Source organism: Tamandua tetradactyla, chromosome 12 (assembly GCF_023851605.1).
Source record: "Tamandua tetradactyla isolate mTamTet1 chromosome 12, mTamTet1.pri, whole genome shotgun sequence".
In the NCBI taxonomy this organism is placed as follows: Eukaryota; Metazoa; Chordata; class Mammalia; order Pilosa; family Myrmecophagidae; genus Tamandua; species Tamandua tetradactyla.
Window position 1 is genome coordinate 56,191,232 of NC_135338.1, and position 24,925 is coordinate 56,216,156.

At 35.5% G+C, this 24,925-nt stretch overlaps 1 protein-coding gene and 1 long non-coding RNA gene across 6 annotated transcripts in view; one reads left to right on the forward strand and one right to left on the reverse strand.

Annotated features, from left to right (window-relative positions):
- Nucleotides 1-24,925, forward strand: part of LOC143652167 (uncharacterized) — a 54,152-nt gene that overhangs the window by 8,710 nt on the left and 20,517 nt on the right. For 2 of the 5 annotated variants that reach the window (XR_013160456.1, XR_013160455.1), the window contains exons 5-6: nt 1,208-1,288; nt 1,378-6,555. This is a non-coding gene — a long non-coding RNA (uncharacterized LOC143652167). The other 3 variants (XR_013160457.1, XR_013160458.1, XR_013160459.1) reach the window with 3 other exon arrangements.
- DICER1 (dicer 1, ribonuclease III) overlaps nt 1-24,925 on the reverse strand; it is a 48,163-nt gene that overhangs the window by 4,520 nt on the left and 18,718 nt on the right. Inside the window, 15 exon segments of the mRNA XM_077123458.1 lie at nt 1,240-2,140; nt 5,388-5,543; nt 8,914-9,697; nt 10,275-10,450; nt 10,840-10,945; nt 11,194-11,376; nt 12,325-12,478; nt 12,669-12,882; nt 13,114-13,293; nt 15,077-15,216; nt 15,895-15,970; nt 16,746-16,878; nt 20,107-20,264; nt 20,854-21,096; nt 22,894-23,026. Of these exon segments, the coding sequence (XP_076979573.1) occupies nt 1,240-2,140; nt 5,388-5,543; nt 8,914-9,697; nt 10,275-10,450; nt 10,840-10,945; nt 11,194-11,376; nt 12,325-12,478; nt 12,669-12,882; nt 13,114-13,293; nt 15,077-15,216; nt 15,895-15,970; nt 16,746-16,878; nt 20,107-20,264; nt 20,854-21,096; nt 22,894-23,026 (3,737 nt within the window).

Sequence of the window (24,925 nt, forward strand, 5' to 3'; positions counted from 1 at the left end):
GGGGCCGAAACAGGCTAGAAACCCCAGTCTCATAACTTCCAGGGTAGTGAGGAGAAAACCACACATAATTTTTTTCTCCTCAAAGAATAATGGGCTTTAGCTTCACCAGAGTCTTTCTGGTTCAGAGTTAGATAATTTTTCCTTTTTGGTTTTACATTTTTCTGATTATTTTACCTAGATTGCTTTCATTATGCAAACTGAAATACACCAAGTAAAACGTCCTGCTTCTCTGTGGTAACCTAGACTTAAGCAGTTAATTATTTTAACCCAGAAAACAAAAATACAGACTTTTGCGATGTTTCACAAGCTGAAGCTGAATTTAGTTTTATGGGCTTACTTGAATAGGAGCCTATTAAATGAAGGAGGGGGGAAAAAGCACTGAAGTACAATGAAAGGTAGAAGATGACAGCAGAACTAGAGCAAGGTCGATGGAAACTTTCTGTGAAACAGTTTATTTTAATGTGATCATTTTTAGATATTAAAAAAACCTAACAGGTAAGTAAAAAATAAATTAAAAATAAAAAAAATAATAGGGGGAGCTAAAGGATAAACACTGGATAGATTGAATAACTGTGGTCAGTGAGAGGGAAGAGTAACGGTTATAGGACTTAATAAATCTTTTTTTCTTTTTGTTTATTTTTCTGGAGTGATGTAAATGTTCTAAAAATGATCATGATGAAGAATATACAACTATGTGATGATATTGTGAGCCACTGATTGTATAAAATGGCTGGACTGTATGTATATGGTTATTTCTGAAAAATATTTTTAAAAACAAGCAAATAAATAAAAAAGAACCTAAGAGAGGGGCCTTTTTGCCCAGGAAAAACAATAAAAGGGTATAGAAATACATCTGGAAAATAGGAATAAGTCAAGGACAAAAAGCAGCACTGAATGGGCATGAGAAAGACATTTGGGTAGGATAAAATGGGAAAGAAAAACATACCAAAATACTAAGGCTCAAATTTCTCTAATTATGAAGCATATAAAATGATACATATGCCAGTATATGAGAAAGTTATAATCTCAACTATCAAAATTAAGGAGCAGTACTTGCTCCTAGAAAGATGAAGAAAATAAGATTCATTCTTTCTGATTCTTTTGCTTCCTTCCCCCAACATGCAAATTAAGCTGAGTAGGTACATGCACAGATCTTTTAAATAAAATAATAATAAAAAAGGTCACAACAATGTATCTCTTTTTTCAGAGAAAAAGAAGTTTGGTCCTGGTGCTCCTTACCAGTAATGGTATTGTAGTGGTAGGAGGCATGTGTGAATGCCTGGAGAAGGTAAGCCTTATTCTTGAAACTGTAGTTGATTTTCTTTTCAAAATTTTCAAAACCCGATATAAGGTGATTCAGTGTTTTATCTGCATCAGGATGATCAAACATACATCTTGGTGGGATCTTCAAACAACCATATTCCAAGTCTTTAAATACAGAAGAGTATGAACTGGCTACAGAAGCAGCAGCACAGCTCACTGAAAGATTCTTTTGTTGGCTGTTGAAATTCTGCCTAGTCGGGTGCACGGCATTTTCCCGATCAGTCCGTTTAATTACCGGGAGCACCTTCAGCCCCAACGAACAGAGGAAAAGCTGGGCAGCCCTCTCACCACAGCTGGTTAAATAGCAGCCCAGCAGGGCCTCCACACAGTCTGCTATGCTTTTGTCAGCAATACACTGCTCAGTATGCAAGTCGTAAGAAATGGACTGTTTTCCTGTGTCAACACCACAGTTTTCTTCTGATGGATTCCAGAACCCCACCACAAAGTCATCCTCTTCAACAGCTTTGCTAGGATCCAGATAGCACATTGCATCCCAAGAGCTATAGTCAAAATCCTCAAAATCTGATGAAAATGGCATACTACCTAGGGAAGATTTTTTGGGCATTTTCCATTCATATGCAGAGTCAGTGGTTGAAAAAGGAGAAAGAGAAATTTTCTTTACAAAAGCTCCTGATCCCATTAACATATTATCTATAAATTTGATGTGTTCCTGATCATACTCCAGGAAGTCATCTTCGTAATCAGCCTCCTCCTTTGGAGCTCTCCACAACAGGTCCTCCTCCTCCTCCTCCTCCTCTTCCTCCTCTTCCTCCTCCTCCTCATCAAGTTTGCCATTAGCCAACATGCAATCTTTTGTCTGAAATGAGGGGGAATGGGGAAGGAAGGCAGACATAACTGCTGTTTTTAAAAGGGTTGGAAACTCAATAAAAGCAAGGGTTATGGATAATTTCAAATGACAACCACAAATACTAAAAGGCAACTTTAAAATCATGGCCATTTGTTTTCAATTAACCTAAAATAAGTTATTTAATCATATAAACAAAGTAAAACATGTTCTTTGAATGTTCATTTTCTAAGTTATAAAATGGCCTTTATCCAGTATGAAGCTTTATGTTAAGGATTTTGTATATGGATATAAAGTTAAAATTAATGTTCACAACGCAAAACTTAGGGTAAGAATTCTGACTCCAGCAGGATACACAATAAAAGCACTCATGCACCGATCACAGAGATCTTCAGTTTCACTAACAGAGTTTTAAAAAGGCGGTGACCAGATTTTTAAAGATTTTCAAATTAATAAAATGAAATACCAGATGCAGAAAAAGCATGATTATTGCACTTAAATAATAGTGCAATATGAAAGTGATGGAATTATTTTTAAAACCTTTGTAACATAAAAAATGTACAATTAGAATTTTGTAATAAAGTTTTTGTCCATATTTCCACTTCAAATCAAAGAAAGCACAGCTGCTACAACGTAAAAAACTAAACTGCTTTGCTCAAAAAATAAGTGTTCAGTAAACTAAGTTATGAATTTGAGAAATTATGCTTTTTCCTTCCACTCTAAGCTACAGTAATCAGGGGAGCAGATTATAGCATAACTGACAAGAATAGGAGAAAATTTAGACTAACATGAAACACAACAATCCAATTTCTGTCAGAAGATCTTTGCTAATTCCAATTTCTTTAGCTAAAGCTTATTTGTGAATGACAACCTTAATAATGGGCTCAAATTCTATAATGATGTCACTTTTTTGCAATGCTAGAAAGATGCCAAATTGCTGTTGTGCAATGAAGGAAAAAAATAGGCAGGGAAAGGCAAGACTGTGCTTTAATTTTGATTGCATCAATTTTCCAGAGTATTCTGACAAAAAGTTTTCCAAACTTTCTGTCAAGCATTTTCAAAATATTGCAAATAGTTTATTAAACCAGACTCAAAAAAGGAACAAACACTAAATATATTATTTGCTTGGAAAGAAAAAATAGAAGTAAGCCAACCCCTATATTGACAATTATATACCTTGATATTTCTTTAATTAAAAAAAAATTTATAAAACCTTCTCAAGAATACAGAAGAACACCACAAGAGAAACTACAGAGGAAGAGCTCTAAAAAAATAAATAAAAGAAAACTTAGATTTCACTTTGTCCTGTCCCTACCGTGGAGTATGACAGACAACCCACAAATCCTAGCAAGACTTACTTCATTCTTTTTAGACTAACAACGTGGTGTATAAATAAACTCAACTTGCAAAAATAATAATGCTTGAATACAGAACTCAATTACTATTCATGGATCAAGCTAAATATTTCTTGCTAAGACCCTATACATTTTCAAGATAACATGAGATGTGTCTGATCCTTAAGATATAAACTGGCCAATTTGTGATTTAAAAAATCAGATTTTTTTAAAGTAAAAAAATATATATTTTTATATAGTTTTAATAAATGTTATGATAGCCTGAAACTGGCAGAACACAAAAAACAAAGGATTGTGTTTTATCACTAATAACCTATACGATCGTGGGCAAAAGTCATTTCATGCCTCTGAATTTCAGGTTCTTTATCTGTAAATAACTGGGATTCTACCTCATTAAATGGTTCCAAGAGCATTCCAAACTCTTAAAAGAACAAAAACTAACAGCCCACAAACCTTTCTTGAAACAGTTCAACTCAGCTGTTCACCTTCTCACCTAAGAGGCTTTCACGTGCCAAAGTGTCACATCTATGTGCTGAGGGGCAGAGGAATGGAATGGAACAAGCCAAAAAACACACTGTATTCTTTCAAATATAATGGAAAGCACTATTTCAATATAAGTTATAAATGAAAATATGAACAATATTATTTAATGTGTTCTAAGAACCAAAGTGTCAAGTCTTCAGAAACGTAAAGGAAAATAACATAAGAACTTTGTGTATCTTAAAAACAAAAACCAAAATACCGCGTCAATGTCAGCTTTATAGTTTTTTTTAAAAAAAAAGTTAAATATATTCTAAAAAGGTATCTACAAAGCATGCATTTAGTAGAATTGCAATATTTTCCCTAAAGCCCTCAAAATTCACACACTTTCCTCTGAGGTTCTACTTATTTCTAAATTAGTAACAATTTTTTTTCTGACAAAACTAGGATTAAAATATTCTCTTGATGCTTTTCCAAAGAAGTTCAATTTCTGACAAAAGACAAATACTGAGTTTAAAATATACTCAATAAATACGTAAAAATCAGTAGGCTACCTGGAAATATTTAAGACAGATAGCTAGGATACATGTGTCAGAAAGATGACTTATAAAGAGTATACAACACTTAGAAATATAACCTGTGAAAGAAACAGTATTTTCACTGTTGGCATGAAGTAAAAATGAAGTAACAATGTGCCAGTTTATCATTAATGCAAAATAAATCTCCCGGAAATGAACTGCCTGAGGGAGTGACTACCTTCAGAAGAGGCACTAGTTTTCCCAGCTAACCACCACTGACTGCTCGCAGGGCTCAGAGGCCTTCCAAGGTGCCCTCTAGTGGCCTTCAAGACAAGACAAATGAAGCAGCTGTTGCTAATACTTGGAGTCTCCTCAAGTCATTGGCACAATTTAAATTATTTCCAGAAAACTACAACTTTAACGTATGATGATTTTTTTTTTAAGTTAACAAGAAGAGAAACAGTCCTAGCTGAGAAAATCCTGAGCTGCAAAAACAAGATTTTATTGAAAATAACTATTTCACAGACAGACTAGAGAACATGGATCACTGAAAACTCATTTTACTGGACAGAGCTAAGGATCAATGATAAATTATAGTATAACAGTAAATTATGCTAGGAGGTGTTTTTTTTTTTTTTAAGTCACAATATCAGATACACTTCTGCCTCTGGAAAAGGAAGAAGATAAAAGTAGAAGTCATTCTCCATCAAACTTACAGCACTGCTTCTGAATTCCAATGAAAAGATAACCTATTCAAAGGAATTAATGCAGTACATCAAACATCTAGTCTTTAAAAAACATGACACAGAAAGGAAAAAAATTAATAAAACAAAAATCTCCCCCTCACTATAAAAGAAATATTTTAAAAGTATTAAGAAGAAAACCCTCTAGTTACCCCAAACTCACCATTTCTTCTTTTTCCCATTTATCTGTGTTACTTTTGTCTTGATTTACTACATAACCAGGAGGAAGCCAATTCACAGGGGGATCAAATATTGACACCACCATGCGGCTGGGCAGGCCCTTCTTTTTTCCAAGGCGATAGAGATTACAGTTGCTGACCTTTAGCAGAAAATATTTATGAAACACTTATCCATAAAAGATCACTGCGGGAATCCACACAAGGCATATTATTATATCCTTAGCTGTACGTTCTTCATGTTACTATAACTGGTCAGTTATAAGGGTTGTATGTTTTTCTACCTAGTCATGATAGGAAAATATTAAATTCCCAAGTTCCTATTTCCATCAGATGAATGTTTCTGAATACAAAACGCAGATCGCAAAAAAAAAACTAATGTAAATAAATATGCAAATTCCTTATAAATGAGTCAAAAGAAACAGTTCAGATAATTTCAAACTTTTGAAAACACAAGCTGGTGATATAAAATGCAAACTACTAACTGGAGCTATCAGAATAGAAAAGAACCCAAAGAAAAAGTCAAGACATCACAATTCCTCAGTGAAATAAGAGGGGGACGCGCTATAAACTCAAGCTATAAAGTGAAAACTGGCACTGAACGGAGCTAAAACCACAAACGTGATTTCAATTGTAGTGTTTTCTCAATTATCCTTCTTCATTTTGGATAACATTTCAAGATACTTTAGTTCTATCACTTAAAAACAGAGTAAAAGGTTAAAGAACAACTCCATTTGTTTGTTCATAGTAATACAACAGCTTTGTTTTTTACCCTCAGGTCTACTTGTTTTTCCTAACATTTTCACCTCCTCGCAATCTGCTCAAATCACTGCATTCTCATCTAATTTTAACTGGGAAACTAGAATCTACAATCTTCACTTTCATTTTCTAAAAACTGGATTCTTTTTAACTTAACTATTTCATGAGTCCTTTTTCCATGTAACTTGGTGACTGTTTAACAAGCACCCCCGGTATGAAGGCATGCTGTCAGGCACCCCAGGGAGAGGGAAGTCAGAGAGACGGGACGCAGTCCTGGCAAACCACCGGAGCTGACAAGGAAGAGGCGGCTACGCATGACGCTCACTATGTGCAAAAGTGCTTTCCCACGCTGCCTGAGCATGACAAGCTTAAAATAAATGCTCGTTTCCTTTTCCTCACTAGGAGAACAAAGAACCACAACTGCCAACGAGAAGATAAAGTACCACGGGGAGGCAGACAAGAGGGTGAGCACAAAATTGACAGAGACTTAAGTGGCCAGCAAGATGGGAAAGGGAAGAAGGAGTTACAAACAGATTCATATATCAGACAAAATTTGGGACAAGGAGGACTCGACAGGTACAGGAGAGGATTCTGAAAGAAGAAAAGCACACAGATAAATGCTCTAAGCCTGGGTGGGGCCGCATTTACGAAGCTGGGCTGGAAAATGCGACCAGCGTGGGGATGTGAGCACACCCAGAAGGGCCTCGCAGTCACAGGCCAAGCTGAGAGAGTTGTGATTATTTCTAATAAGGAGGACATAGGAATCAAAGGCTACTGAGCAAGAAAAATGGATGCACTTTCATACTATAAAACAGTCTCTTTCTTACTCATCCTCAATCTTTGATATTCTCTTCTCACAACCACCCCTTGGATCTCATTTGTTCTCAGTGCTTCAATAATCACCCTTATGGAGACCATCCCCAAATTATATCTATATTCTAAATTCTCAATTACTGGGCCATCTCACTGAACATTTCCCCTTCATATTTCACGAGGTCTAAGACCCTAACACTAACCATGGCTTCCTACATTTTCATCTGCCTCACTCCCACCAGCCATCTTTCCCAGTCACATAACTGACATCACTCACTGCCTTGTCAGCTTCTGTCTGAAGTCCTACCAGGAGGCACAGAGGAACGTGGGGACCGATGTGGGCTCCAGGGTCAGACACACTCCTGATAGCCCCAGACTGATTTGATAACCTGACCTGGGTTGATTAAACTCTCTAGGCATAAGTTTTCTCACCGGCAAGATGGGGACAGAACATCTCAGCTACCTCTTTAGATGCTCGCTGAGAATATTAAACGATAATGTTTGTAAAATGTTCTGTTTGGTACTTCAAGCTACTGTGTAATTTTGAAAACAGACTGGAATCATGGTGCACAAGGTCTCTGAAGCCAGATTATTTGGTTCTGCCCCTTACGTGCCATGTGACCTTGGGCAAGTTAACCTCTCCTGCCTCAGTGTCTTCATCTATAAAACAGGGATAATAAAAGTATGCTCCTTATAGGATAATGAGAATTAAGTCAGGTAACATATGTGAAGTGATTAGAATGCTGTCTGGGGAGGGTAAGCACAGATATTTCTTCTGCAATATCACTCATCTGAGCCCTTCCTCACTGACAGACCTCTAGTTTGCTCCTATTTTCTGCTTACAGCTACATTTCTTCAAAGGCCCAACTAATCTCTCAGCTCAGTTTTTGCTTTTCAACCCACACTGCATCTTGCTACCAATTATTTTAAACATCATTATATTAATAGTCCAATGCTCAAAATTCCTTCAACAGTGCCTATGACATTCAAAATAAGTGCAAGCTCCTGAGCCTAGCATTCAAGGCCTTTAAAATATGGCTTCACCCCACCTACCTTTTCAAATCTTTTCTCAGATATTTTCAAACTTCTGACTGCTGCCACAGCTTATTCACTGAGTTCTTACATGCTTTATCATCTGTTCATTTTGTTTACAAACAGTAAACTTACCACTTCAATTTATGTCTTTCCTGATCATAGATGGAATTTCTTCTTTTAAGTGCTTAATATTATTTATCAGCAGCTTTGTAAGTTATTTGTCAAACAGACACATGTTGCCTTGTGACACTTCTTTTATCATCATTTAAGTACTTTACTTTCATTAATTTTTTTTACATAAGCCTTAATTCCACAACTAAGTTTAAGGGTGCATCCCTCCCTCAGGCTGTAAAGCACGACTGATGGCCAAGTTGAGTATCAAAATCACTCCACTGGAGCACAGCTGAACTCTGTGAGGCTCTATTGCTCCTTCCTTCCTCAACTCGACAAAACCTTATAGATGACTTCCTCCATGAAAGCCCTGTGTCTTATTCATGTATGCATGCCAGGATAGTACCTTCCCAAGGAAATGTTTAACTCAACTAAATAAAACCATATGCTTTCTGAATGACCATGTTGCATATTTCTTTATAGTCCCCTCAGCATCATCTAGGTGTGCATATGGCTTCATTAAGGACTGAATTTCCATCAATAAATAAGGCACATGCAGATCAGCTAACCCCCAAACATGAGTACATCCTCACTTAAGAGCATATTCATGTCAACTGCCCAGGCTTTAGCTTTAGTTGGCCCTGGTGGAATGTTGGAACAAGTGAGCTTGTCCAGTGTAGCAATCTCTTAGAAAAAATACTCATCCTCTGAATTTAAACTATCCAGCACATTAAACCACTTTCAGTAGCATCGAATACTTTAACTGTTCAAAACAAAAGAATTCTCACTTCTTACCTTTTTGCTTCTCATATATGAAAGGCGGCCTTCATGAGCATCAGGATAAGTGCAAAACAGATAGGTGGTGATGGCATGCTTTAAAAAGGAGTCGCCAAGCATTTCGAGCCGCTCCAGGTTAAATCCATCACTAGCATTTGAAAGAGTCAAAGCCTGAAGAATAAGTCCAGGGTTTGGGCCCAGGGTTCTTGGGGAGTACCCAACAGAAGGGCTCTGCTCAGAATTCAGCCTGTTCTTAAGAACTTTAACAGCTTCTGTAGTACCAGGCAGCACAGCCAGCAGGGGACTTCCATCTGAGGTAGATGTGTTAGCATTTCCATCAAGGTATTTATTACTCGGCAGAGTACATTCATCACTGGGCTTGAGCTGGTTCTCATAATTGTATAAATTCTGAATGGGATATGAGGTAGTTGGTTGTACAGGTATTTCCTGCTTGTAGTAATTCAGCTGATTTCCTTGGCAAAAGTCTCTGTTAGCTAAATCATAACTGCCATTGGCAAGATTTTTATTGTAAGAAAGACCATTAATTGCTGAAAGATCTGTTGAAATTTCAATTTGGAGCTTACCAGGTGACTCACTGAATAATGTTCTGCAGTTCACAGACATTTGGTCATGATTTTCTAGAGAGGAGGTTCTATTAGCACCTTGATGTGCAGCATTTTCAGGGACTACAATTGTGCTGTGCTTACAGTAATTATCGTTTTCAGCTGAGGAGGAATTAGAAATTGAGATGAAAGATTTGCTGTCGATAGATTTTTTCCATCCAAAGTCTAAGTTAGAGTATCTGCAAAGACATTTTGATAATTTTCATCAGATCCTTCAAAAGGCCTAAGCTCAAAGCAAGAACAATTTGAATTAAAAAAATAAAGATCCCCACAACACTCCCACTTTATTATGGAAAAAAGTTTCCAAACCAGAAACTAATCTTCACTGGAATTCTACTCAATGTAAATTATAAATAGAACGTGATTTTCTGTATTGCTTTAATCTCTCTTCCTACACGGTAGTGTAGTGGTGAAGATCCATGGATCTTGGAGTCAGCCTGTGAGACCCAGAGCCTCACATATATTGGGTTTTTCTAAAGAGTAAATAGTCTTAAAACATCTGCATATTAGCAAAGAAATGTTTTATTCACATGACAGCAGTTATCACTGAAGAAACAATGGTTATTTTTCACCTTAGGAACTCTGGTGCTTTTGTAACTTGACAAGGATTCATTTAGGAGTCCACAACACATTTATGTCACGTTTTGCACATCCATGTTTTTTTAATCTTTTAAGAATTATTTTATATAAAAGTAAAATCTCAACTTAATTCAATTTTATTGTAGATAGGATTACATAATCCTTGTCCAGACATACCTAAAATCTGCAGGAAGTGATTTGACTCCCACACCAGCATCGCTGGCTGTCTGGGCTCTAAGTTCCTCTGCAGTCAAAAGGCAGTGAAGGCGATAAAGTATGCTGGGGAGACAAACTGCTTTTCTCCAAAGTGATGCTGGAATTGGATGTATAGCACAAAGTTCTGGAACCAATATCTTTGAGTAAGGGAAAAAGTGAATAAATACATAAACACACACACAGAAGAATAAAAAAGAAAAGAGAAGATCAATTTCACTTATGGATAAAGAAAAATATCTTAAACAGTAGTAAAATCTAATTTAAAAATATCTTTAAATAATCCTTTCAGGCCAAATGGGATTTATCCGAGGATTAACTAAAATAACTTAGTGATAGAATTATATCAATAGGCCAAGTATAACCACAAATTCTCAGTAGTTACCAAAAAGATATTCAAATAAAATTCAATGCAAATTGTTGATTAAAACTTCCAGAAATTTCACAAATTGCTCAATTCATTTGATAATACAAAATCCAAACTTATCTTAAAAATCATTAAGTTATACAAATACAGTTAACTCATTACCTGTTTATTCTGCAGACTTTCCCATTTGGCTTTCCTCTTTTCAGCACTGCTAAGAGGAAGAGCTTTCCCTTTCTGATTCAAATGGCGTGGTGTCAAAAGATTAAGTCTATAAAGATTTCAAAATAATTTTATTATATCAGACAAACAAAAATAAAGACATACTCTAGCAGTGGGTTCTTCAATTCCAGGTGTCACTGGAAGAACTTCTAGGTCAAACCCTTCCAGTGAACAATTCTGTATACAAGAATCTCCTAGAGTTCAGAGTCTCCAGATGGGTAGTGAGTGATGGTGCCCACTCATCTCTGGAAATACTGCCTCAAGTGAAACCTACACGTCATTTTGAAAACTCCTTACCTTGAAGATGTGTGGTCCACATCCAGCAGTGGCTGGTTGAGATTGGTCAGGTCAAGGTTATACTTTGTTTTATAATATTCTGCAAAAGTTTCATATTCAGGGGAAGGAAATTTACTGAGTGGAGTAAGATCAGTGTATACATCAGCAACATAAAATCGATGAGGCTGATCAAAATTGCGATATCTAAAAAGAAAAGCAATCAGGTATACTTTGGTTTAAATTGTTCTCAAAACACAACTGTTTTCAATATAGAAACACAAATTATGATTTTAAGGGGTTCAAAAGGTTAAAAGCAACAGTACTTGAAAACTTCAATTCTAAAGAGTAAATTTCAAATGGACTTAAGACAAAAAGAATTACTTTTATCACATGAATACTGACTTTCCATTCTCCCCTACTTTATTATTCTTGTTCTAAATAGCTATACTTTGATACTCCACAAAAACTAAACAGCACCCACAAACAGTTCTTAATTTCATCAGTATAAACAGTATAGAAAATTTCTAGTATCTAAATTACTGATAGATACTTTGTACATTAAAGTTGGACACGAAAGGGACTTATCAGTAAAATATCTGACAGTGCTATCTACACTGTTTGATAACTAACATTTGAAAGAATCACAAAGGTGCAAAACAAACAAAAAAAAAATCAAAGAAAGTCTGGATTAGAGCAAGTATTCTAATTCTATGAAAAGTGCCTGTACATAATTTTATTTCCCAGAAACTCCATTCCCTAAATGTTCACAAAAAAGAAAAAAGCATTCTGATTTACTATTTTCATTGAGCCTAAAAAGATTTCCTTATAAAAATTTTCAGAAACAAGACTATTATTTATGATCAAATTTCACAATAAAACTTTGAGAATTAAAAAGGTAGAAATTTTAAGAAGAAAGGTATCAGTATCATTGCGATATCTTGACCTTCACAAAGGAAAATCCCTTCACCTAACGTGTTCAAGGTTTTGTTTTTGAGGTAAGGAAACTGGAAAGAAAAGGTCCAAGAGATACCTACATTTTCTATTAGTAGCATCAATGCCAAAGGCACAGCCCTTTTCTTACATTTCCATGTAAGCAAGAGAACTTTCAAAACAAAGTATCATCACTATTTTCCTTTCCATTACAATACCTACCTTGGAATGATAACTGCATCCTGGTAATCTTCTAATTTAAAAACAAAGGGTGTTTCTTTTGAATACTTTGTACTGGGAATGCCTATGCGAGCTTCAGATTTCTCAATATCTTCCATGAATTTAAAGTCAATGTCCAAAGTGCTGGAGTCATTAACTTAAGGGAGAAAATTTTTAGCTTGTTAAAAATACAGATGAGATTCTTACTTAAGCTAAATATTCACATATGTGTATAATTCGGATCTTATCTAAAAAGAACTTTATCGTACATAAAATAAGATGACAAGTAAATCTTTCATTTTTGAGCTAGTCTAAGAGAACCCTTTTAAAGTCTAGGTCCTTCTTACCGACATTAAGAGGTAGAACACAGTACGCTGAGTCAGCATCTGTAGGTTTAAATTCTAGTGCAGGTTTTTCCAGACGAAGAATATGTGAAAATATATACTGGTGAAGTCTTGTAATCAATTCGAGCATTTGCAGAGACAATGTGAAACCAGACTTCTTCAACTCAATAGATATGGTAACTTCTCCAGAGCGAGTGTATACAGGAAAGTGCGGAATCTTAACAAAAAGAAAAAGACCCACACCCACCCCAGGTTGAGGTTATTTCATTCCATTATAAGTATCACTTCAGAAAAGAAACAGTGTTTTCTATTGGGGGAATAAGGCAGACACCACAATTTTTAAAATATTAAACATACTAAGATTTAAAAAAAGGTACTCCTAATTTTTTTCTTTTACCTTTTTTTAAAAAGCAAGGTGTTTTTAACATAGTCATTATCAAGTACCTACCTGAGGTATGGGCTTGGCTGTCAGTATTCCAAAGCATCTTGTGGTATCCTCCGGGGGATAGAGCTTTCGCCTTCTAAAGTTGAGTTCATCAGGTAAAGGAGTAGTTAAAGCCATCCCTATTACATACAGGTAACAGGGCTGATCAGGTTTGGGATAACTACCCCTCAAACATTCTGGAATCTAGAATTGGAAAGAAATATTAAGCATCAACTCAATAAAACAGTCTCTTTTCTAGATGACTGCAAGAAAACAAATTTATTCCTTACTTTATTAAAAGCTGATGAGAAAAAGCTAAGAAAATAGGGCACAAGACCTCGTGAATAATTAATCCTCCTGGGCAGATAAGCATTTCTCAGGTCTGGTCTGCACCATGGCCCAAATTCATTTCCCTTAGGATGCATAGGTGACTATACAACTAATACCAAAATTATACATTAAAAAAAAAAATCAAACACTGTAGGGTGTTCTTTTTCATAAATGCCATTCCATTTGATCCATTTCTTTTGATTAGGTAACTCTTTTCTCTTCCTTGGGGTTTCTAAATTTTTAATCCCTATAGGAATATCAGAAAATAAAGGCAAAATTTAAAAAAATGATAATCCTACCACTCAGTTAATAACCCTAGTTATTATGTTAATAACCCTTATTAACATTTTGATATACAGTATAACCATCCAGACTCTTTTCCATACACAAATGTACATAAACATATACACACACATATTTTTCACTATAAATGGAATCATACAATACAGACTGTGTCATAACCTGACATTTTTTTATCCTCCAGTTACAGCAATGAAAATATCTTTCAGGGATCAATGAGTCAACATCATCACTTTTAATGGCTACTTAACTATATGAGTGATCTACAATTTAATTAAGTTGAGATTGTTTCTAAACTTTCAATATTAACATAATCCTACACAGTAAAGTCTCATTCAATAATATAAATACTTGCTTCTGTTATTTAAAAGCACAGAGAATACTGGCTAAGAGAAGGTTATGGTTAATAGAATATCAGATAACACAGACTGTATCTATTAATTAAACAAGATGTAAAGCAATGCTATGCCTCTCAGAACGCTTACCATTTGTGACATCTGTAATATGAATCTAGCCTCATGATCTTTGAGGTAAATGTTAGAGTAAGAAAGTGGGTATGGGACACAAAAGCACTTCAGGAAATAGGGTAATATTTATGACTTCAAAAAAACCATGATTTTGAATTTGAAAATGCCTAGCTGCATGCAAATTTTTTTTTAAAAGCAAAACAGTGAACATGTAAAATAAAAAAACAAAAGGCTAAAATAAAAGTATAAGGGCTAAAGTGGAAAGTACATAGCAAACTTGTTTGTTTGGTGTTCTTATGAGGTAAAGCTTGAAAACATTAATATAGGAATATGGTGATAGCTAAAATAGCTCTGAATCTGACTTCTAGTTATGATGTCACAGATCAAGCAAGGTGAGTCATTGAACTAACACATTTCACCTCCCAGGAGCCCAGATCCTAACTCCTGACAGTTTTCTTTGTGCTTAACCATTTCTAGTGGGCCCCTCATCTTGACAGTGCATCTTTTCACTTGCGTATTTATCATACAAATTCTCTTCTGTCTTAGTCCCAAATCAAATGGAAAACAAGATTTTTACTTTAAATGAAACAAGAAGTATCTCTTTAAAGAAATAAACTCATGCTGGACAGAATCTGATAGATGTGTCCAAGAACCTTTATGAGGGGACCAACAAAGCAACGTCTGAAGGGGGAGTAGGCACAGGGTATACACACAAAAGCCAAGGGGCTGGTCTTAGAGAGATTGTACACGAAGGAAATGATCTGAGATCCATAGAGTGGGCCAAATTACAATGGCTTGGAAAGCCAAGATGATAAATTCAAATTTGATGTAGCTAGAAATAAAAGAGTGGGAAAAGGCTTAATTTTTATTCGGTTGTAATCAACACTAACTGCTTTTGGGTAGCACTGTCTTCGTTTTGTGGAACCTGGCCTTCCTGGAACACTGGTTTCTTCTTCATCATGTAAATCGAGCTCTTCCTCGTATTTAACAGTTTCTTTCCCGACTGGCATCAAATGGTCATCCAGTTCACCTGAGAAATTTAAAAGAGAATTTAACATAAAAGGTCCAGATTTTGCCTCTCTAATTAATCAGCATATAATCCAGAAAAGCACCAGGTTAGGAAACAACTGGAAGAGTAATGAGAACTAAAGAACCCCTGTTGGTTTGAATAATGTGAACTTAATCAGATGTGATTCTTGAAGAAAGTTTATTTTGGCACTCATATATTCAGAATAAGAGCAGGAATACAAATTCCTTTCTAAGATTCAAAAATAAAAACATGTGAACATGAAAAGAGCATAAACCATAACTTCTAAATTATGAAGGGTATAGAAAATAAGTTCTTCCATTAAAAAAATTTATACATCAGTATAGACTAATATAAAGGACTGGTATATTACAACAGAAACATTCATGAGTCAACAGACAAGAGAAGATCTTTATGCAGTCAAAAGAGGTCAGTAAAGGGAGCAAATACATTAAAGTTATTTGCAGTTTAGCTGTGGAAAACAAGGAGCTCCTAAATGTGGTAGAATCCTCAAGTTACCTAAGCCCTACATGTACACTCACTCACCAAAGCACACCAAGAGAGCAAGTTCATAGCTCTACAAAATTCTTATAGAGCTATTAAGCCCTTGGAATGCCTTTTTTTAAAAAAAACAATGTTTATAACAATTTTTATTTGGATGTATTTTTCAAATATCCTTACCAATTTTGTGCAGTTTTTCACAGCAAATAAGAGCTACAACTCTCTCAGCTAACCGTTCACAGCTCATTGGCGGACCCTGAAAGTAACAGAAAACCTTTTCGTTGTATATGTACATAGCTATTTCATCACAAGCACATAAAAACATCTACCAAGTTTCTGCCCCAATATCTTTTAAATTTACCAGAACAAGTCTTCATTTTGAAAAATGTCAGCAAGTTTTAAAAATCCTCCTCTCCACGTTTGAAATATGCATCTTTAAAAATCCTGTACATCAAAAACTAAAAGAAATTAACTAAAATCTTACAATTTTGATGAATTTCAATAATATTTTAAAGTATCCTATTTTTGCTATTCTTATAAACAAAAAACAAAACAAAGCTATGTTGGGATGTAACTATAACATGCACTAGTAGTGTTGAATTTTTCATGTGCAATAAATATATAAAATAAATAAAAATAAGCCTTTTCAGACTATCTGGAAATTGGTGTTCGGACCAAGGACAGCAGTTACAGACAGGCAGACTTTTCAATCAACAAAAGAACTACGGAGCTCATTTCTGTTTAATGAGTTCTCCATCCCGCAGCTGAATCATTCTGTCAGAAATGTTTATGTTGATAAGATCTTGGAAGAAACTTCAGAGGTCATCTAGTCCAATTCTAAGAGCCTGTTAATTTATACAGTCTATTGAAGACTTTAACATGTAATTTACTGCAAGAGAGATTTATAAATCTCCTCTTACAAGTAGATTTTAAAACCAACTTTTTACCTATAACTTGTAGCTTTAGAGAAGCTGAAAAAATCCATCAATGACATACTTTAAAGGCACAATCATTTTTTTCTCTAAACTTACAACAATGGAGGCTCGAAGAGGTGAGTTAATTGGCAGATAAAGAGTTGAATAAAATGTACCATCAGGCAATTCTCGGGTTCTACATTTAGGAGCTAGATGAGTAAACGGATCACTTGGTAATCTAGCACAGTATCTGTGAAGAAAAAGAAGAATTCTGATGCTGAATACACAACTGAAAACAGATGGGAAAATGTATACTGCTAGTCACAACCTAAAGTTTGCTTTCTTATGTCCCTCTTTCCCTCTCCTGGACTGGTATTCATATCTGGAGTTTGAATTTCTTTGACTCAAACTTTCAGTGAGGTGGACAGTGCAGCCCAAGAGAATTATTTATGAGATGTTCTCTATGCTATCCAATACAGTAGCCACTAGCTATATGTGGCTACTGGGCACTTGAGATGCAGTGGGTACAACTGAGGATCTGAATTTTTATTTTATTTAATTTTAATTCCTTTAAATTTTAAAATTTATTTTAAAATTATAATCTGAATTTCAATAGCCACAGGTGTCCATGTGTCTACTGGACAGTACAGAAAGTCCTATTTTAAATCTACTAAGAGAACATATTGCCATGTTTGTCCCTTAATAATTTTGTATTTGCCAGCAACTATTGGAGCCTGTGAAGAGGGCAGGACAGGTCAGTTACAGATACAAGGAGGGCATCAGAGTAAGAAGACCACTGAGCAGCAGCACGAGATGTCTAAGAAGGGTAGCAGGGAGCTCAGGTCTGAGTAAGGAGGGTGCTGGGGCAGGAGTGCAACCCAGTCAGGGCCAGGACCCATGCAAAAAGGGTATCAGAGTGGACAGTAGCCTTGCAAGAGTCGATGCCTGCAAAGTCAAGGCACCCAAGTGTGGTGGCATTCCTATACAACAGAGAGATCAGTTACATAATACAGAAGAAAATTGAGCATATAAGTGATTACTTAAAGGAACAGAACCAGGTTTCTCACTGTTGGGAGAAGGGAGGTATCAAGACGGGAAAGAAGAAATCTAGAATGAACCTTCTGGTGACTGAAACTGGAGGTGTCAACAGATAGGCAGTTAAGAAATAAATACAGATGTAAATGTTTGCATAGTTCTATATATAAACATATTTTCTAGCTCTGTCCTACACAGGCTCCAATAGTTGCTGGCAAATATAAAATTAAGGAACAAACATGGCAATATGTTCTCTTGGTAGCAACATCACCCAGTGAGAATGAATACTCTTAGGGCTCAAATCTTAATTTCTAAACACTACTCACTCTCCACTAAATGAAAGGGAGCCTCTAGAAAAAGCTACTTGCAAGGCTGGGGCAGGAAAAGTATGAATTAAGTCTACAACATCTTATTGTATTGCAAAATATATCCTTATTTTGCAATACAATATTATTGAATACATTATTCAAAAAACAATATTATTTGAATACATTATTCAAAGAATAATGGTACATGTTAAAAAGCCACAAAGCTAACTAGAAGGGGTTCTCACTGGCTGTGCCAGTTTAAAGGATTATGTACCTTAGAAAAGCCATGTTTTAATCCTGATCCATCTTGTGGAGGCAGTGGTTTCTTTTAATCCCTATTAGTACTATTAGTACCGTAGGGTGGAAACTCAATTAGATTTTCTCCACAAAGAAGTGACACATTCAACTGTGGGTATTAACCTTTGATGACAGGGAGATGTGACTCCACCCATTCCAGGTGGGTCTTGATTAGTTTACTGGAATCCTTTAAAAGAGGAGCCATTTTGGAAAATGCAAGAACCCATGCAGCCAGAGATCTTTGGAGATGAAGCAGAAAATGCGCCCGGGGGAGCTTTAGGAAACCAGAAGCCTGGAGAGAAAGCTAGCAGACACTGCCATGTTCACCATACACTTTTCAGTTAAGACAGAAACCCTGAACATCACCAGCCTTCTTCAACCAAGATATCTTTCCCTGGATGCCTTAGATTGGATATGTCTATAGTCTTGCTGTAATTTGGACATTTTCCCACTTTAGAACTGTAAACTTGCAACTTAATAAATTCCCCTTTTATAAAAGCCATTCTGTTTCTGGTATATCACATTCTGGCAGCTAGCAATCTAGAACACTGGCCAAATCTAGGAAAATTTCAACATCAAAATAAATAATAAATTATAGTAACAGACTATAAAACCCAGTGAATAAAGCAAGAATTCATAAGTTCAGACTAAGATTAAAAATAAATAAAATAAACAAATAAATAAATAGAAGAGAAAGTCCTTCTTTATAAAACGACCACTAATAAATGCAGAAAGAATAATGGAATTAGAAAATCACCATTCACCAGCCATCACAGTAATAATTGTTTCAGGCAAGAAGCTTAAACTAACGTTTCAGGCAAGAAGCTTAAACTAATGGGTGATACTTTTATATAGTCTCAAAGTATCTCCTTACAAAATACTAATATAAAGGGAGAAAAAGTAACTTAACAGTATTAAAAGCTACTAGTCCTTATTCAAGTGGTCAAAATCAGCACCACCAATAAGGAGACAAGGCAACATCATGTACCACCGGGTCAGATGGAATGAGAACCCAGCATCACTTCAGTAGCATGCTGGCCAAAAATGTGTAATCTTGATCTCATCAGGAGAAAATATCAGATAGATCCAAATTGAGGAACAGTTTACAAAATGACTGGCATATAATCTTCTAAAGTCTGAAGGTAATTAAAATCAAGGAAAAGACTGAAGAATGTTTCCAAATTAGAAGGGACTAGGGAGATATGACAGGTTGGTACAACCCATGATCCTGGATTGGACCCTTTGCTGCAAAAAACGTTCTCACAAAATTCTCTGGGTGGATGTTACATGGGAGTTCGTTGCAGCACTCTTGCAGCTTTAAGTTTGAAATTATTTCAAAATAAAAAGTAAAATCTTGATTTAGTCCTTTATTTTGCCTCTGAATCCTGACATACAATCCAGGTATGTATCTATTTTTCTTAGTTCTTAGAAATGTTATTATACCAGCTCAGGACTGGTACAGAACACACTCAAATATACAAATTAATTTGTCATAATCTTACATCATTACTAACAATATTACCCAACATTTATGCCACAAGACAACAAATTCCAGTACATAGAAAAATAATGAGCATTATAAAATTAAATCTAATCAAAACAAGCATGCCTTCATAATGTCAGCTTGAGTACTAAATATTTAGCACAGCTTTTGGTCCTGACCAAAAAAAAAAAAAAGGAATGGCAACAAAAGTAACTTTTTTCTCATCAAAATATCACATGCCACAAATAAAAAGATTGGTGACTGCATGAAAAACATAAGTAACAACATACTTAGAGGTTTAGACTTAATTATTGCAATATCATAGGTTTTCCATGTCAATGCTTTGATGCCATACCTATTGATGTGCCCAATGGCTGTGTTGATTGTGACTCTTGGACCACCATCATCAGGCCTCAGCACATACGGTGGGAAAACATCATCATCATCATCCACCACAGGCTCAATGTCAGTCTCACTAGCATCAACTGACTTAGAACATTTGTTTCTCAAGATCTGAACATTTTAAAAACAGAACTTATAATGAGAACAAATTCTTCATTGTCATAGGTTAGTTACCCACCTCTATACCTATAGAAAAAGGCTTTCTTTAAAGGAAACATCCAGCTCCCCACAACATACCTCAATATACCAAAGTCTCCTACTGCAGAAAATTTCTCCCAGTGAGATTCCATACACGTACTGGAATTACACTGTACTATCCCTATATACGGGCACACATTTACACACATACCTATGTATACAGATGTGATTGTTGGAGTCTTTCATAAGTATAAGGACTATGTCTCCATTCTCAAATCACTCAACCACTCAAGCAATCAGCAGCCACCACACTGTCCACATTTAACAGAACACTTTCCCAGGCAATCTTTCCAATAATCCATACGACCATTTCACTGCTATTTTATGGTGAACTTTCAAACATTTTAAAAAATACTGCTGGGTCATTGTAATTCAACTTCCTTATAATGTACACATTGCACTTCCCTGTTGAGACTATTCTCAGTAAATAAAAAAGTTTTCATCTATTTCTATGCACATAAAAAAATGATAACTTGAAGTCATACTTATTTTTGAATCTTACCTTTTCAATAGCTTTGTAAGTTTTCAGGTCCTCTTCAAAGCTTCTTATTTTGTCAGTGTCTGCTAACATTACATAATTAGAGATCGGTGCTCTCGCTCTTCCCTTAGACTGAACATACGATCGATACTCTGTGGGCAAATCAAAACGAACCACCAAGTTGCATTTTGGAATATCAACACCCTCTTCTACAATACTTGTTGCAATAAGCAGGTTGGTCTCATGTGCTCGAAATTTCCTAAGAACCTGAAAAAAAATACACCAAGAAAAGCAATTCTAAGAAACAGATCTAAGTTTCTTCACAGTCATTAGCATTATAGAATTCAGAGTAACACACTGAATAATTTCCAAAGACAGCAATACAGTAAAAGTAAGTGACAACGGTCATCTCTGATACATACTCTGGACATGCTAAACGTTTTAAGGCTAGGCTACAGAAGAAGAGTATATCACAGAAAACTTGGCATGCATGGACACATGGGCAAACTTTGATTTAATGATGGTAGTTTTCAACCGAATGTAACTTAAAAATCAAAGGGCCTCTCTACTGTACAGAAGTACCCAGTTACAAATCATGGAAAGCCTTCAAGTCGAAAGGCATGACTTTAATGACCACAGTGAACCTAGTTAAAAAAAAAAAATGACCAAATGAATCCACTTCTGGATTCCTCCTGACATTCTGATACTTCATAATGACACCTTACATATGTGCTACTTTTTGTCAACTCAACATCTCTCCATGGTAGTCAAAAATCTTTCACTAAAATCCTTAAACCACGTGGAATTAAAAATTACAAGCTAAGCATTACTTATTATCTGGCATCTCAGAAAACGTTCAGTTTCAGGAGTTAGAACTCTAGTGAAAAAGAAAAAGTTTTTCTCACACTAAGTTTAAAATATACATCATTTCTCAATCTAGGGTAAGTTAAATAATGAACTAAGTTGATTTTTTAAATGTCAGATTTATCAGACTCTAGCATTTGGATACTACAGAACGTAGAATGTAGAATATTATTAAAAAGCTATGATGGGCGGGCCACAGTGGCTAAGTGGTAGAGTTCTCGCCTGCTATGCCGGAGACCCAGGTTTGATTCCCAGTGCCTGCCCATGCAAAAAATAAAAAAATAAAAGCTATGATTCAGAAAAAGTATTCCAACGTGAATTATTCATAATTATTCAATTATTAATTTTAAGGTTAAAAACAAACTTTAAATAGACGGGTTATGCTGATTTGCAAGCCAGAATACTGCCTTAGGTTTTAGCATCTTTACTCTGCTGTTCTCCCTATTAAGATCTTAAAAAGCATGAAAAAACTTAAGCTAAAATATATAGATTATTATTTTTTAAAGTATTTAACCAAGGTAAGACAGAATAAAATTCAAACAAAACACTTTCTTTAAAATATATAAACATTTTTTATTGTTTAATATATATACAAAGCAAAGAAAGAAAAAAGCAATAATTTCCAGAGTACACTTCAGCAAACAGTTACAGAACAGATCCCAGTGTTTGCCATGGGCTACCATTCCATCATCTCAGATTTTTCCTTTGGCTGCTCCAAAACACTGGAGGCTGACAGAATATTAATATACTGACTCAGCAGCCATATTTGTTCAATAAGTCCCATTTTCTCTGTCATACGTCCTCCTCCTTCTCCTCTAATCCTTCCCCCAACCTATAGGGATCTTAGAGCAATACACGTTTTGACTTTTCAAAGAAAACACTTTTGATTAAAAGATTTCAGTTTGTTACTTCCTAGTCTGAACAGGAGTTTATATGCTTTAGTCTTCAATAGAATGGAATTCTGTGCCAACAATCCAATAAAGGAAATGAAATGCTTGATGACAAGACACAAAATTGATTTACCAGACAGCTCTTCTAATTCTGAGCACATGACTCACCATACAGCTACTTCTTAAGAGCCAGCTGTTCTATACAGGAACAAGTTAATGCTTAGAGAGCTATGAAGAAAGGGAGTTCCTATGGAAGACTTTGTATATGTTCTGAAAATTGTTATTGTATAATTATTTTAACTTAAGTTACCTCTTCCTGTTTTCTGAATTCTGCTTCCATCTGTTTGTTACGAGGCTGATTCTTTCCAATGCCATGTCCAGTTATAAAATTGCTGCTGATATAAGCCAACTCTGGATCCTGTTTGCCAGCTTCCTTTATCAATCTAAGAAAATTATACACATTTGGAAGTTAAACATTTTTGAGGAAACAAAAGTTAAACTTTAGTTTAACTTAAAAAAAAAAAAAGAAATGTATTTTTTGCCAATATTCCTAGCCAAATAGTCTTGGTATTTTTTGTTTCAACCAACTTAAACAGACCTCACAACCACTCTTCACCCTGCAGATCTGTGAACCAAGTATTTCTAATACCAAATACAGGATTGATTCACAACACCAAGGGAAATGGTCACATTATCTCAAGCTTTCTGATTGTGACGATGACTTAAAGATATGGTTCAAAGGGGAAAAGAGCTAGGCAGAGAGAAACATGTTAACTTTATATACCAAGGCTTCAGAACAGGACTTTATAACAACAAAAGCTATGTGTAGCTCAATGCACTTCTCTAAACAAATGCACACCTTGAAGAAGCAGTAGCTGTGACCTTCTCTCTACGGCCACACTTAAACAGAACAAGTACCAAACACTCTTGACACCAAAAGGAAAAAATTCTACAAAGGAAACCTTATTCCCACTCTATGCGAAATAAAATAATTTCCAGCTGTGTAATGAAAAGGAGCATGGGAGCATGACTTATTTATTTTCGTCTTACCCCAATACCCTGTAACACTACAAGTACAGTTCTTGAAAGTGAAATGCCTCCATCTATTGAAAAGTATCTCAGTTCCCAGTATTTTTCTGTCTCCAGGATGCTGAATGCTCACCAAAGCTCTGCATAAGAGAATACTAACTTGAGCACAACAGTGCCAAAAAAAATCTGCCCCCATCCCATCACTTAAAGAGCAGAGACCCTTTTGTCCCTCTCCTGCCTACTCCTCCGTATTAACCCAGAGTGCTAATAACCTAAAGCTGGCCTTCTAGTGAAGAAATGGAAAATAGTTACAGGATGGGATCACCTTACACGGGTACAGAAGGTTAACAGTTAGTGTTGCCATTACAGCTATTTTGGAAATATCCACATTCAAAAACTCAGCACAGAGGATAAATGGTTCCACACCTGACATAAGTGAACCCATATGGGTCTTCTGAAGTCATACAACATAGTATAAATTCCTAACAGAAAATTGCATTTTGTTAAGTCAAACTACCAGTGCCCCCACCCCCCATGCCCCAATACATGAAACAGACTAATATCAAAGAGCTGGAAGAAACCTTGAGTGGTTATCTAGAGTATCCTTCTGTCTTCCAATCAGTAAAAACACCTGCATGCCTAGGTTAATTTTCAGAGTCTGTTCTACAGGTCAAGTACTTAAAATATACTGAAACAAACTTCTTTAATAGCTGTAAGGTTTAATTATTAAAACAAATACACATTGTCTAAAACAGAGGGCAGTTGTTACATGCAAACAAATAGCATGATCAAAAATCTAAAATATGAAATTATCTGAAGAATGATATACACATCCAAATTTCAGCATATGTAAGCATTAATCTGAATATAAAAGGAAGTTAAAAAAAACATGCATTTCCAGTTAATCCTAATTAAGTGAAGAATGTGTTCTACTTTACTCTGGCAGACTTCAATAAGCTGAGATATGGAAGTAATAAGAGTAAATGTATTTTTTCCCTTAATGAAATCTATGTCAATACTACAGAGAACAGAAGAACATACAATAACCAAAATTTCCTGTAAGAAATAATTAAAAGCCACACACACGTGCATATATGCTGATAAAGCCTAGAGAGAAAAAAATATATATTCCTCTATTGGATGAATGTAAGGGGAGGCTAACCATGTGCCTGCAACAAAGCAACAGGTCTCAAAGGAAACAAAACAAGTATCTGCCGTCCTCAGAGAGCTCACAAGTGAATACCATAAACTGCTTAATGATCTCATGGTATCATAGAACTAGCAAGAAAAAGTCTTTTTTTTTTTTAATTACA